The 14246-nt window shown below is 37.5% G+C and overlaps 1 protein-coding gene across 1 annotated transcript in view; it reads right to left on the bottom strand.

Moving 5' to 3' along the window:
- Nucleotides 1-5099, bottom strand: part of Lrrc72 (leucine rich repeat containing 72) — a 49535-nt gene extending 44436 nt beyond the window's left edge. The window contains exon 1 of the mRNA XM_090332722.1: nt 4893-5099. Coding sequence (XP_090188848.1) covers nt 4893-4988 — 96 coding nt within the window. The 5' untranslated portion in view covers nt 4989-5099. The remainder of the gene's footprint in view (nt 1-4892) is intronic.
- Between the last annotated feature and the right edge of the window lie 9147 nt (nt 5100-14246).

The following is a 14246-nucleotide window of genomic DNA, read 5'->3' as shown; positions in this document are numbered from 1 at the left end:
CTCTTCCAATGAAATTATACTATTTGAGCTCTTCATAGAATATACCGTACTTCAGTTAATTCATTTATAGGCACATGCATATCACCTAATATGTCTACTTATGAATTTATAGGCTCATTCTAGCTATCACAAATGAGGGAAATCATGAAATCTTTGTTTCTCTAGATCTGACTTACTTCACATAGCATCATTTTCTCAAATATTTACTTAAAATGGCAAATTATCATTCCTTCTGATGGATAACATTTCATTGTATATTTATATCACATGTAATCTATTTATCCATTGAGGAGTATCTGATTCCATACTTGGCTGTGGTGAATAGTGCTACAATAAACTTGGTTGCACTGGTGGCTTTACTGCAATCTTATTTATTTGAATCTGGATATTTTAAGTAGAATAGCTAAACGCTTAGCACACAGTATGCTTGGTCACACCTTGCAATGTATTTGAGTGGCTAATGCCAACAGTATAGAATTAAAAAGATTTCATGTATGTTAAAATTATAATTATACCTTCAACTTGATTCAGTAATTCATCCTTTACTCAAAAATGTACAGAAAAATATGAATATCATTTATTCTTTATTTCAGAATATCATGTCTAATAATTGGAATATAGATTTAGATGTGAATTTAGGCAGGGTGGCAGTGCTAGACTGTGACTTCAGCTATTCAGGAGACTCAAACCTTGAGGACTGTGGTTTGAGCCTAGAGAAAAAAGTTCATCAGACTCTGTCTACAGTTAATTAACAAAATGCTGAATTGGAGGCATGACTCAAGTGGCAAGACGTTGAGCTCTGGTACCAGTAAAAAATAAATAAAAGATATGATTTCATGATAAAATATTGTGTACTTGAAAAATATGGAAAAATGATGGAATGATTAATTTTGTCAATTTGGCTAAAAGATAAGCAGATAATAAGTAAAACACAATTTCTGAGTATTTTGGTGAGTAGGTTTCCAGAATAGATTGGTATAACAGTTGGTAGACTGCGTAATCAAACTTCACAAACATGAATGGGTATCACCCAATATGTTGAAGATCCCCTACTACCTGCTAAAAAGACAGAAGAGGGGCAAATCATTTCTTTTTTGGAGTTGGGAGATAGGTTTTTTTTTTTCTGTTCTCAGACATCAATCAGCACTTGCCATCTTCAGGATTTTGGACTGAGATTTGGAACTATACCCTTGGCTTTCTTAGGTTTTCAGCTTATGGACAGCTAGGCCTTCTTAGCATTTATAATCAAATGAGCCAGTCTCTCATGATACATTTCTATTTATGAATGAATCTTATTCTGTTTCTTAAGAGACCCCAAATACACAAGGGTATCTAGACATCTAAAGATAACTGCAGTATATTACAAGTAACAAAAAGTAATGTAGTACAATCTGTATAAATGTATTTTTTGTTAAACATAACATTTGTATGCCTATCAAGACAGAGAAACTCCTCTAATTGTTAGCAAAAGTGATCACTTGAGATCATAAGGAATTTTCACTTTCTAGGACACACACACACACACACACACACACACACACACACTGGCAGACCTCAAGTGACCTTCCATCAACTTTTCATTTAACTAGAACTTACAGTCATGTACCACACTACTATTGTTCAGCTAAGGCAATACATATTTGTATGTTTAAATAGTCTATAGTAAAAAGTATTTGATAATAAGTATTTACTATTATCATACTAATAATATATTGATAATAATATATCCAAAGAATAATCAAATTGTTTTCATCAAATAATAATTATTTGCATCAAATAATTTGATAAGGTTCTCAAGTAATGTTTATTGATAGTAAATATTTGATAGTCAGTAACTAGGACACATTGTGGAAATTTTTATCCACAGAATAAATATTTGAATATTTAAAACGAATTTAGAAAACTAAGAGATGAAAGGAAAAATGGAAAGAATCTGCATAATTTATAAACTTCTGGCATTTACTGATACTTTTGTAGATTTTGGCATATTTATTTCCAACCAATAGTTTTGAACAAGCATGATAAGATGTATTAATATCAAAGTATCAAGAAACAAAGCAATGTGCTATGAAGTTTCAGGTTCCATGAATCCTGGTATGTCATTGAAAGTTACTGCATTAAAGGTGAAAAATGTAGTTTCACACAAATTCACTCTGCCATTTCTTAAGTCATAAACCTTTGAGCTGAAACTATTTTGGCTTGTAACTAGTGAATAGCAATGAATCATTTGAGATGTCTACTCTTTATGAATTTTTTTTAGGAAGAGAAGGAAGCAACATTTAACACTAGGAGAAAGCTGCAAACAGTAGGAGTTTTGAGAAAGAATAAGGAAGCATGCATTGCCAAATAAAGGGGAATAAGAGATTCTTGTTTACCTGGGCACTATAAAAAGATTGTGGGGTCCTCAAAAGACTAAACATAGAGCTCCCCTATGACCCAGGAATTCCACTATGAGGCATTTACCCAATCATCCAGAAACAAGGACATACTAAATCCATTAGCACAACAATGTTCATTGCAGCACTATTTACCATAGCAAAGATATGGAACCAACCCAGATGTCCTTCAGTTGAGGAGCGGATCAACAAGATGTGGTATTTGTACACAATGGAATTCTATGCAGCTGTCAGAAAGAACGACATCGCCCCATTTGATAGGAAATGGAAAGACTTAGAAAAAATCATATTAAGTGAAGTAAGCCAGACTCAAAGGAACTTAGGCTCAATGGTTTCCCTCATTTTTCCTAATCAGTAGAAACCTTGGGCTCTCCTAGCAGAGATTTGCAATAGAGCAAAACCTAGATACATGAGGCCATATAGTATGACACTAAATGAAAGGACCTCTAGGATATAGAAAGAAAAGCCATATAATGAGTGATTGTTGTCTTTAATGTACTGTTATCTCTCATCTCTTTTGCTGTCCCTTGGTTATCTCATATTGTTACAGTATCTCACTTTGTTATCTGATATATTGGATATATTTGTATTTGGTTATTTGAAATTAGATAGGGAAGGGGGGAAAAGAAGATGAGGGGTGGAGGCGGGGGGGAGGGAAATGAGGAGCAAGACATGAGAAAGGGTATCAATGTATGTGAATTACTGCACCTCCTATCTGGCAAATATCATGTAACCCTTCTATTAATTACAGTAAAAAATATATGAAAGAAAAGATTGTGGGGGAGAACCAGCACTCAGGGCCTTAAAGAGAAGGAAGAAAAGAAGCAGGATATTAATGGAAGAGGGGAGTGTGTATACAAAAGACAGAGTGAGATCCATAGGGCTTTCAGTTCTTAGCTACTAGGAAAGGCATAGAAATAGCAACTAGGGAAGTAAATTAAGAAAGGTAAGTGAGGATCTTAATATAAGTGCAACTTCTGAAGTTAGTTTGCTAATGTGCACTTAGTTGGCACCCAAATAAAATGTTCACTGGCACTCTCCCACCTGAGCCACAGCTCCACTTTCTTCCCCCCTCCCTTTCTCTCTCTCTCTTTCTCTGTGGTTAGAGAGAGAGCTGCTGGCTCTTGGCAACATCAGTGCTTTTAAACAATGTCAAATATGAAGTTATTTCAGAAGCACTTTCTTCAGTGCCCTTACTTTGTTGGTAAATACTTGAAAGAATGGCCCAAATTAACTACTGGGTAATTCAGCACTGGAATCAATATTGAACTGGAGAGATGTAACAAATTAGGCTTCAGAAAAGTACTTCTAACAGGAAGTTCCAGCAGTCTAAGGGGAGAGAGGGCAGATAGGGGAAGCAAGGGACACCTCTGGAAATTCAAGGCAAGAATGATCCCATCCCAGATCAATGGAAGGTGGTACAGATGTGACAAGTTAACAGGTATGACAAGTAACTGGAGGCAGAGAAGAAAGGCTGGGGAAGTTACAGGTGATGATGGCGGTGATGTGGTGACTAGAAGGTGACATGATAGGGAGGAATGATGGAGTGACATGAGAAATGTTGGGGTGTTGGCACAGGTGGAACCTAGAGATCACAGCGTTCACTAGAAAAGTGTTGAAAGCATGTGGATGTCATTAGCGATGGCAGGGCAGATCCTGAGTCATATTAGCCCACAGGAGAAAGTGGGAAGTGTGAAGATAATAGAAATGCATCTGACTGAAGGGTGAACAGGAGGGTAAACAGAAGAACAGTTGTAAAGAGAGGGTACAAACACCACAGGTGTTTTCAAAAGGATAGAATGTCTGCTCACAGTATTACACTTGATAGGAGAGGATGGCATTCATCAAAGATACTGAATTTGTAGGGAAACTTGCAGTAGTCTGATGAGGGGGGAAATGTTAGATTTAAGATTAGTTGCATAGTATAACAAGAAAATAAAAACCCAACAGAATCATGCTGTTTGACAGTCCTAAAATGGACTGAGAATAGCAGCTTTATCTACCTCCCCAATACCTTAAAAATTTAACATTCTTCTCAGGGAAATTACTGTGGTAGTTTCAAACAGAAACATATTGTTAAATTGTGGGATCAAATCCTGAAAGAATAAAATTTGCATTGAAATCTATGGAAAAGTTGGGTGCCAGTGGATTACAATACAATCCTAGCTAATCTGTAAGTGGAGAGCTGAGGATCTCAGTTTGAAACCAGCCGACACAGAAACGTCCATGAGACTCTTACCTCCACTGAACCATCAAAACCGTACGTGGAGCTGTAGCTCAAGTGATCAAGTGCCAGCCTTGAGAAAGAAAAAAACAAAAAGCTCAGAGACAGTGCCCATGTCCTGAGTTCAAGCCCCAGTACTGGTACTGGAAGAAAATGTCTGATTAGTCCCTATATCTCCGTGCAGTACACATGGCACTCTTACAGCTCAACAAAGTACTAAGGAGCTTGCCGACCCGTAGCTCAGGTAAGATGGGATGGGACGCACCTCTTACCTTGAGACTGCGCAGTAGGGTCGTTTCCCCATGCCATGGTGTTTTAGGGAATGGGAAAGCAAAGGACCCACAGTGGTTCGCAGGTACCGAAGACATGGAGGAAATGAAGGCCGCCTTGCCACAACGATAATCCACCGGGCTCGGCCCAGGCTCATTGTTCGGTTACCACATTCTCATCGACTAAAAGCCATTCCAAATGAGGGAAGATTTGAAGCCAAACCCCGACTTCTGTGACGTGTGCTTGTGCAGCATGGCAGCATATGGCTCTATCCGGGTGGGGCCCTGGTGGCTGCCGAGGCCAGAAGGAGGGGAGTCAGCTCTGCTGGAGCTCAGACAGGGCCAAGGGGCAGAACAGCCCTTGATCAGCAGTCACATCACAGAATCCAGAGAAGAACGCCAAGAAGGTTTAGGTTTCTGGATGAGGCTGGGGACCACACCCCACCTACACAGGCTAGGGTGGATCCGGTGCACAGTAGAATCTAAGGCAAAGGGGGAAAAAATCAGTACCAGGGCCGCTGTCATTACTTAAAATTTAGAATTTGGGAGGGGAAGGGGGAAAGCAAGATGATTGGAAGGGGGTAAGGGAAGGGAAACAGGGACAAAAACGTGTGAGAAGTAATGTACCTACTCTTTGACGAATGTAATTATACATTATCTCTCTATACATTATCCCGATAATAAAATAAAAATTTTAAAAATTTGGTATTTTGTGTATTATGGATTTTTTTGTATGTTTTTTTAAAAAAATTTAGAACAAAATAACATTTAATGATTTATGGATATAGCATAAAGCTGTCTCTTTTAAATGCTGTTTTTGGTGCCTTCTTACAGCTTGCACCAAGGCCTCTGATCTGATAGAGGAGGGGATACTAAGGATCCCCACGATTTCAATCACAGAAAAATGGGATTCCCACTGACTTTCTTAGTCAAGGGCACGTGTAGAAGTCCTCCCTGTGACGGAAAACAGACAGTGGAGCCAGTATTAGGTCAGTACCTTCTAAATTTGACGTTAAACAACCGATGTCATGATCTGTACTGGGGCCTTATTCAGTCAGTGACTAGTTTATAATTCTGTTGGCGTAGGAATGGTTTCTCTTCCCTTAGATAGTTTTGGCAGCAGGATCTGTTTGTGACACCTTTATTTTTATGCTGCGTATAACACACTATTCAATTAATGTTGATGCAGTAGAATTAATGTGTTTCTAGGCTCTAAATGTAAACTGGAAATTTAGGAATCAAATGTTCTTTGAAATGAGTCTGGCCATTCGCATTGTAAAAATTAGAATGCAACTCTAAAAAGTATCTCTGTGGAGAAATCAATAAAACTGTGTTTCTTTCTAAATAAATTTGGGTTTGGAATAGGGAATTAAAAAAAAAAAAAAGCTCTCCAAGTATTATGGAAGGAACAATTGTTTGAGAACGATTTTATTCCCCCTCCCCCTCCCACTTTTGGTTGGACTGAATTTGAACTAAGGGTCTCCCACTTGCTGGGCTGGTGTGATAACACTGAGCTACACTGGTTATTTTTAGGGGTTCATTTCATTTCCTCCTTGGCTGTGCCCACCTTGCAATTCATCTGCTTTCAGGCTTCCTGTCCTTGTTAGGATCACAAATGTGGCTCAAGATGTCCAGTTTCCCTCTACGGATATGAGTAGTCTTACAGACATTTCTGCCTGGGTTGGCCTCTCAGTCTCAGTTGTTCTGGTAGCTTCCGATGACAGATTCACTTTACCCAACTATGGATAAAAACCAAAATGTCTTCGAATTTTGATCCTTGCAAGTAGGTAGGATTTATTTCGTCTGTGCTAGTACTAAAGCTTGAACCCAGTTTCTGGGCACTGTCTCTATTGTTTCACTCAACCACTTGAGCTACACCTCCACTGTGTGTGTGTGTGTGTGTGTGTGTGTGTGTGTGTGTGTGTGTGTGTGTGTGTAATTAGATGTAAGAGTCTCACGGACTTTCTCGAAAGTGCTGTTTTTGAATTGTGATAAATCACAGCTCAGCCTCCTGAGCACCTAGGATTACAGAGGCATGGTTCTCAGCTGCCAGCAATTCATTAGCTCTCATTTTGCCATTAATCTGTGTCAGAACATTTCAGATATTATTCATGAATATGCTACTTGGAAAAATGGAAATGTATGCCACTTGTTCGATTTTTTAAAACATGTTTTTGTGACGGTAATCATGAGTAGTTAAAGTTACATAAGTTAGGTAGTGAGTACATTTCTTTTTTTTTTTTTTTGCCAGTCCTGGGCTTGAGCTCAGGGCCTGAGCACTGTCCTTGGACTTTCTCAAGGCTAAAGCTCTACCACTTGAGCCTCAGCACCACTTCTGGCTTTTTTCTATGTATGTGGTACTGAGGAATCGAACCCGGGTGTTCATGCATGCTAGGCAAGCACATTAACCACTAGGCCAAACTCCTGGCCCCGTGAGTACATTTCTTTTTTAGTTAAATTTAATGTATTATTATGGTAAAGGTGATGTGCATAGGTGTTACCATTACATATGTCACATAATGAGTTCTTTCTTTCTTTCTTTTCTTTCTTTCTTTCTTTCTTTCTTTCTTTCTTTCTTTACCTTCCTTTCTTTCTTTTTTAACAGTGTTAACGCTTCCCTTGTTTTTTTCCAGTTTTTTTTCTCTCCTGGCTTCCCCTCCCCCACAAAATGTATAGCTCATTTTCAACATAATGTCTAGTGGGCATCACTTTTGCATTTGTTCATCCTTTGTCCCATCTTTCCTTTAGTCTCCCTTACACAATCCTAGATAAACTTTCTTACAAGACAAAAGGTAAAGAAATAAAAAAGTAGTGACAAAGGAGAAAAATAAAACAAAGAAGCAAAAGTATAAAAACCTTGTTTCCATTTCCTGCAGTTCATTTTGATAAACATTTTATATGGTCATATGTCTATAGCTATTGAATGTTGTGATCCTCTCGTAAGAATATCCTCCTTTGGTTTCACTGTGTGAATGCCTAGGGTCCTGCATAATTTATTATGTCCAAGTATATTTCTTAACTTTGATCATCCAGTGTGTTTCATTATAGATTTATAGGCACTTTCTAGTTACAAGTGAGGGAAACCATGCAACCTGTGTTTCATTGGGTCTGGCTTACTTTGCTTACTATAATTTTTTACCAAGTATTTCCATTTCTTTATGAATGAGACAACATCATTCTTTCTGATGGAAGCATAGAATTTCATTGTGACTATATACCACAGATCTACTCATCTTCTGAGGGGCATCAGATAAAGATCTCATAACTAAAATATAGCTAAAGCAACTAAAACCTCAAAGAAACAACTTACCCAACTAATAAATAGGCTAAAGAATTACCGAGAGACTTAGAAGAAGTTACAATGTCCAGTACACACATGAAGAAATGTTCAGCATCTTTGGTCATAAAAGAAATGCAAATCAAAACAACATTGAGCTTTCACCTCACCCCAGTTAGAATGCTCATTATCAAGAAAACTGACAATAATAGATGGTAGTGGGGATGTGGCTAAAAGGGAACACTAAATACACTGTGGGAATGTAAACTTGTTCAACCTCTCTGCAAAGCAATATGTAGAGGTTCCTCAGAAGACAAAACATGATCCAGCAATTTCACTCCTTACATTTATCCAAAAAATGTCACACTAATGCTACCAGCACAACCATGTCCATTACAGCATTGTTTACCATAGCAAAGATAGGGAACTAACTTGTTCAATTTTGTACATTATACAAATAGGATGTTTTAGAACTAGATACATATGCAAAATATGATCTCAGAAGTCAATGTCTTAAGCATCTAGACTTGTCCCAAATCATACTTTACATAATCAAGCCTTCATTGTAGGATCATTTTGGTTTTTGTTTTTTTATATATTTTTTATTGTAATTAATAAAAGGGTTACACGATATTTGCCAGATAGAAGGTGCATTAATTCACATATATTGATACCCTTTCACATGTCTTGGTACCCATTACCCTCTCCCCCACCCCTCCACCCCCCGTCTTGGTTTTCCCCCTTCCCTATCAAATTTCAAATAACCAAATACAAATAAATTCAATATATCAGGTAACAAAGTGAGATACTGTAACAATATGAGATAACCAAGGGACAGCAAAAGAGATGAGAGATAACATAGTACATTAAGGACAACAATCATTCATTATATGGCTTTTGTTTCAATATCCTGGAGGTCCTTTCAATTAGCTTCATACTATATGGCCTTATGTATCAAGGTTTTGCTCTATTGCAGATCTCTGCTAGTAGAGCCCAAGGTTTCTACTGATTATGACAAATGAGGGAAACCATTGTTCTTAACCTTAATTAAGTTTTTGCATTAAAAAATAAATAGAACCTTTTTATTACAAAAGAAACTCAGAAGTCCTTTTGTTATAACCTTTCCCACTTTTTTTCTGGAGCGTTGGCTTCCTGCCATCACTTTAGCATTTGAACTAACCCTCAGTTTATTGTAAGGTCTAAATACATTCCATCTTCAAGAAAAAGTTATAATTTAATAATCAGGAACAACACAAATTTTGCTATGGAATGTCAATGATGGAGGTTAATGAAGGTTCTTTTTGGATAAAAAGATCATTTGTAGACATTTTTCCATGATATAAATAAATAAATAACAAAGAATTATCACTAGCTAAATGAACAGAGAACTTTTACCCATAAGGTGGGATAATAGCCTGAGGAATCATCCTGAAATCTTAAAAATTTATGTAAAGTGTGCATTCTCCTTTATAATCAATCTTGTTTTAATATAAAAACAGAGTGGCTCCTCTAACTCCCCTCAAATCTTTAGGCAATATTTACACTGAAGCAAGACACCCTGTGTTTATCCTGTGGCTTCACCTCCCCGGCATGCTGCCATTGCCTGCAGGGTTCTGCATACCCCAGTTTGAAAGCTCTATTGGATCATGTATGTGGATTTGGATAAGAAGAAAGAGCCTGTTCTCCAAGTCAGGGCATGTGGGCTTTAGTCTCAGATCTGATATTAACTACTTGTTGGCCATTGGTGAGTGACTATAAAGTCCCTAGGTCTCACTTCAGAAGTTAAGTGAAGAACTTGAGCATTATGTAAAGAAACTAACTACAGTCTCCTACATAAGAAAGGTGTAGTGTTCACAGAGTAAAAAACTGTTATTAGATAAAATGATATTTACATTAATTTTCTGCTATGTAGAACGTGAGTACAGTGAACAATATACAGGTCATTATTAATTTCTATTTTATATCTTATATATAGAAAGACACACCTGAGTATGATACTTTGTGAAAAATGTATTAACATTTATATTGTTACTAGTTTAGAGAATATCCCTCAACTTTATTTTTTCTGGTACTAGAGTTGTACTTTGGGTTTTTCATGCTCACTAGATTCTCTTGTTCAAGACTGACTCTTCCCCTTGATCGACACTGTCTGCCTCACATTTTTCTTATTAGTTGGAGGAGTTGTGTGGACTTTACTACTCTTCCTGTTTTTGAGTCTTGGTCTTCTGGGCATCAGGCTCCTGAATAGTTAGGATTACAGCATGAATTACCAACTCTTGGGAGAGACTAAGGCAGAATCTCAACTTCACAAGTAAAAATGGTTTTCAGCTGCAAACTTGGACCACATTCTGTGTAACTGCACGCATTTTTCTCTCATAAAACCTGAGTGCATTTTTTTTTTTTAGTGTGGATTGAACTGAGCCTGAGCACTGTCCCTGAGCTCTTCAGCTCAAGGCTACCACCCTACCCTTGAGTCAAGCCCCACTTCCCATTAATTGGGGATAAGAGTCTCAGGTCCTTTTGTGCCCAGGCTGGCTTTGAACCTTCATCCTCAGATATTAATCTTCTGAGTAGCTAGGATTACAGGTGTGAGCCACCTCGCCCTGCTTGAAATCTGAGTTTTATGTCTAAGTTCTGACTGTTGTCTTAAACAACCATGAGTTGCTTATTCCTGGGGCCCAGGGAAATATATACCCCTTATTTCAGAGTCCTAGATGAAAAGTAAAAATATAAGGCAAAGATTGCATGTGAATATAACCACTGCCACTGTGGGCATAGAGGGGCATGGAGTTCACAGGGAGGAAGAAAACAAGGCATTTTAAACATTAGAGAAGGGAAGAAGTTTCTTTGTCTGAAATTAGAGATTGTAAAGGACAGAGAATCACACAAATTGTGAAAATGCATTTCCAGATGGAGCTAGGTAACTTCAGCTAGGTAATTTCCAGATGGAGTTGGGAAAGATGGTGGAGAATAATGAAAGGTGTGACTCTGACCCTTATATGCTGTGCTCACACACTGACACATTGAATTGAAACCCTTTGTACAACAACTTAAAGATGATAAAAATTTAATTTCATGTGCACTTTGAGATATCAGTATAAAGGCACCGAAATTATTCTTCTCTCATTCTGAACTTGGTGACAATTTTCAGTTTTTCCTAAACTCTCTGACCAAAAACAAAATCTCGTCAATGCTTGCCAAAGACTGTTACATCTTGTCACACCCATGATACAACAACGGGTATTTGAGATGGATTCTCTATGTATACTGAAAGCCATGTGTGCACACTTGTGCATGTGTCTGTGTGTGCATGTTTGTACATGCACACAGAGATAAGTTGATGTGGCTCAGATGTGGTTTATTGCTTGGAGACTGGTTCCTTAGTGTAATAGTGGGGTGGAGTTGAGCTGAAGAAATCTTTAAGAGGCAAGGCTTAATTGGAGGTTATTAGGTCAGTGAGGAAGCTGCCTTCAGAAGAGCTTAAGATAGTTCACTGGGATATAGAAATAAAAGCCATATAATGAGTGATTGCTGTCCTTAATGTACTATGTAATCTCTCATCTCTTTTGCTGTCCCTTAGTTATCTCATATGGTTATAGTATTTCACCTTGTTATCTGATATATTGTATATGTGTTTATTTGGTTATTTGAAATAGGACAAGGAAGAGGGGAAAACAAGATGGGGGTGGGGGAAAGAAATGGGGACCAAGACATGAGAAAGGGTATCAATGTTTGTGAAGTAATGCACCTTCTATCTGGTGAATATAATGTAACCCTTCTATTAATCACAATAAAAATATATGAAAAAAAGAAAAGTGCTGCATTTGTAAAACGTTGAATGTGGCACGACTATTAAGAAGAATGGAAAACAAGAGCTATATACTGTATTGATTGTTGTTCTTAATGTACCATGTTAATTCTCATCTCTTTTGTTTTCCCTTGGTTATTCTCATATTGTTACAGTATCTTACCTTGTTTATCTGGCATATTGTCTATACATTTATTTGTTTATTTGAAATGGGAAAGGGAAGGGGGAAAACAAGATGAGGGGAGGGAGTAGAAGGAGGGAAATGGGGACAGGAACATGAGAAGGGGTATCAATGTGTGTTAAGTAATGTACCATCTATCTGATGAATATAACTGTAACCCCTCTATTAATTGCAATAAAAATATATGGAAAAAAGAGATAGTTCCCTGGGGACATTGCTATTTTCCTAGAAAATGAGTTGCTATAAAAGATAGAGCTTGACTCTGGAATTGTTCTGTTTCCTACCAGGATGACACTCTCCGAGGCCCCCAGCAGTAACTGATCAAGTAGGTCTTGTTTCAAGACTTTCTTCCTTTTTCTAAGTCTTTCCATTTTCCTACAAATGGGGCAAAGTCATTCTTTCTGATGGCAGCATATTAAGTGAATAAGGCAGACTCGAAGGAACATAGGCTCAATGGTTTCCCCCATTTTTCCTAATCAGTAGAAACCTTGGGCTCTCCTAGCAGAGATTTACAATAGAACAAAACCTAGATACATAAAGCCGTATATGGAAGGACCTCCAGTATATAGAAACAAAAGCCATATAATGAGTGATTGTTGTCCTTAATGTACTATGTTATCTCTCATCTCTTATGTTGTCCCTTGGTTATCTCATATTGTTATAGTATCTTACCTTGTTATCTGGTACAGTGTATATATGTTTATTTGAAATAGGATAGGGAAGGGGCGAAAACAAGATGAGGGGAGGGGGTAAAGGAGGGAAATGGGACAAAAACATGAGAAAGGGTAGCAATGCTTGTGAAGTAATGAATCCTCTATCTGGCAAATGTAATGTAACCCTCCTATTAATTACAATAAAATATTTTTAAAGACTTTCTTCATTTAAAACTGTGAGCTAAGTTAAGCTATTTTGTTCTTCACACATCACTCACCTCAGGAATTTTGTTTCAATCATGAACATTGGACTAAAATTGGAGGCAATCTTCACGAGGCTCTAAGTATTCCCTGTCTCCAGGTTTTCACATTCCTATATGATTCCCCTGTCCTCATGTCTTGGCTGAATTTGTGGGACTTACTTCTAATTAATAGAATATAAAGAATGGGAGATTTCATCTGAAATTAAGTTACAGAAAGATTAATATTCTTCATATACTTTCTGTCTCCAACATCTTCCCTTTTGCTATCTAGCCTACTCAGAGGAAAACTAGCTACATGATATAGATGTTTCTCCCCAACCGTCAGAAAGAAACTGAGGCTGCTCTAAAAGTGATCCTCTTGCCCACCCAGGGAGTATTGGAGTAACCGCAGTCCTCGCTTGGACTGAAGCCTCCAGGGATTTTCTGGCCAGAGGCACCCAGCCCAACAATAGATAGATTCCTAAACCCTTAGGAGCAAACATTATAAATGCTTTTTTTTTCTTCCCTTAACTGCTAAGTCCTGAGGTTATTTGCTATAAAGCAAAAAAGAAATACACGTACCTATATAAGTTTATTATGTACCACACATAAATTTAAGCGACAAGTACTTATAAGACCAAATAGGGACATGTTCCCAGTTAAAAAGTCCCGTTCAGTATATATAGTAAAAAGTTTGCAAAATTCCTTATTCTGACAATGTCGAGATTAATATGTTCATACAACCATATGTTTGAATATAAAAATGAATTCAACTCTTTTACCAGGAGAGACAATAACTTAATTTGAGGGTAATTTGAAAAGGATTGCTCTTAGACTGTTTCCAAAGAGACTTAACTACAGTGTCTTTTTAGTTTTTCCAGTTTATTAATTCTCTCATGAAAAAATTTGCCCTGTAGATGAAATCACTATGGAGTTGTCACTCCTGTTTCCTGTCACCACCACCACTATGTTGGCCTTTGAGTCCCCCAACTTTCTTCATTCTGTTTTTGTTTTTCTGGCTCTGCGTTCATGATGTTGTTTTCTTCTCATGAAGATCATGTCTTGCAAGTCTGAGTTGGATGCGTTTTTCTTTGCATAATTCAGGAAACTATTATTCATGCCCAAATCATTGAATGAATTCTGAATCCAAATTTGTATCTAGCATTGTTAACCTTTTGACTAGTTTCCTCCATGTT

Source organism: Megascapheus bottae, chromosome 5 (assembly GCF_031878675.1).
Source record: "Megascapheus bottae isolate mThoBot1 chromosome 5, mThoBot2.hap1, whole genome shotgun sequence".
Taxonomy (NCBI): Eukaryota; Metazoa; Chordata; class Mammalia; order Rodentia; family Geomyidae; genus Megascapheus; species Megascapheus bottae.
Note: the sequence above shows the minus strand (reverse complement) of the source record. Positions and strands in the feature narration are given on the sequence as shown.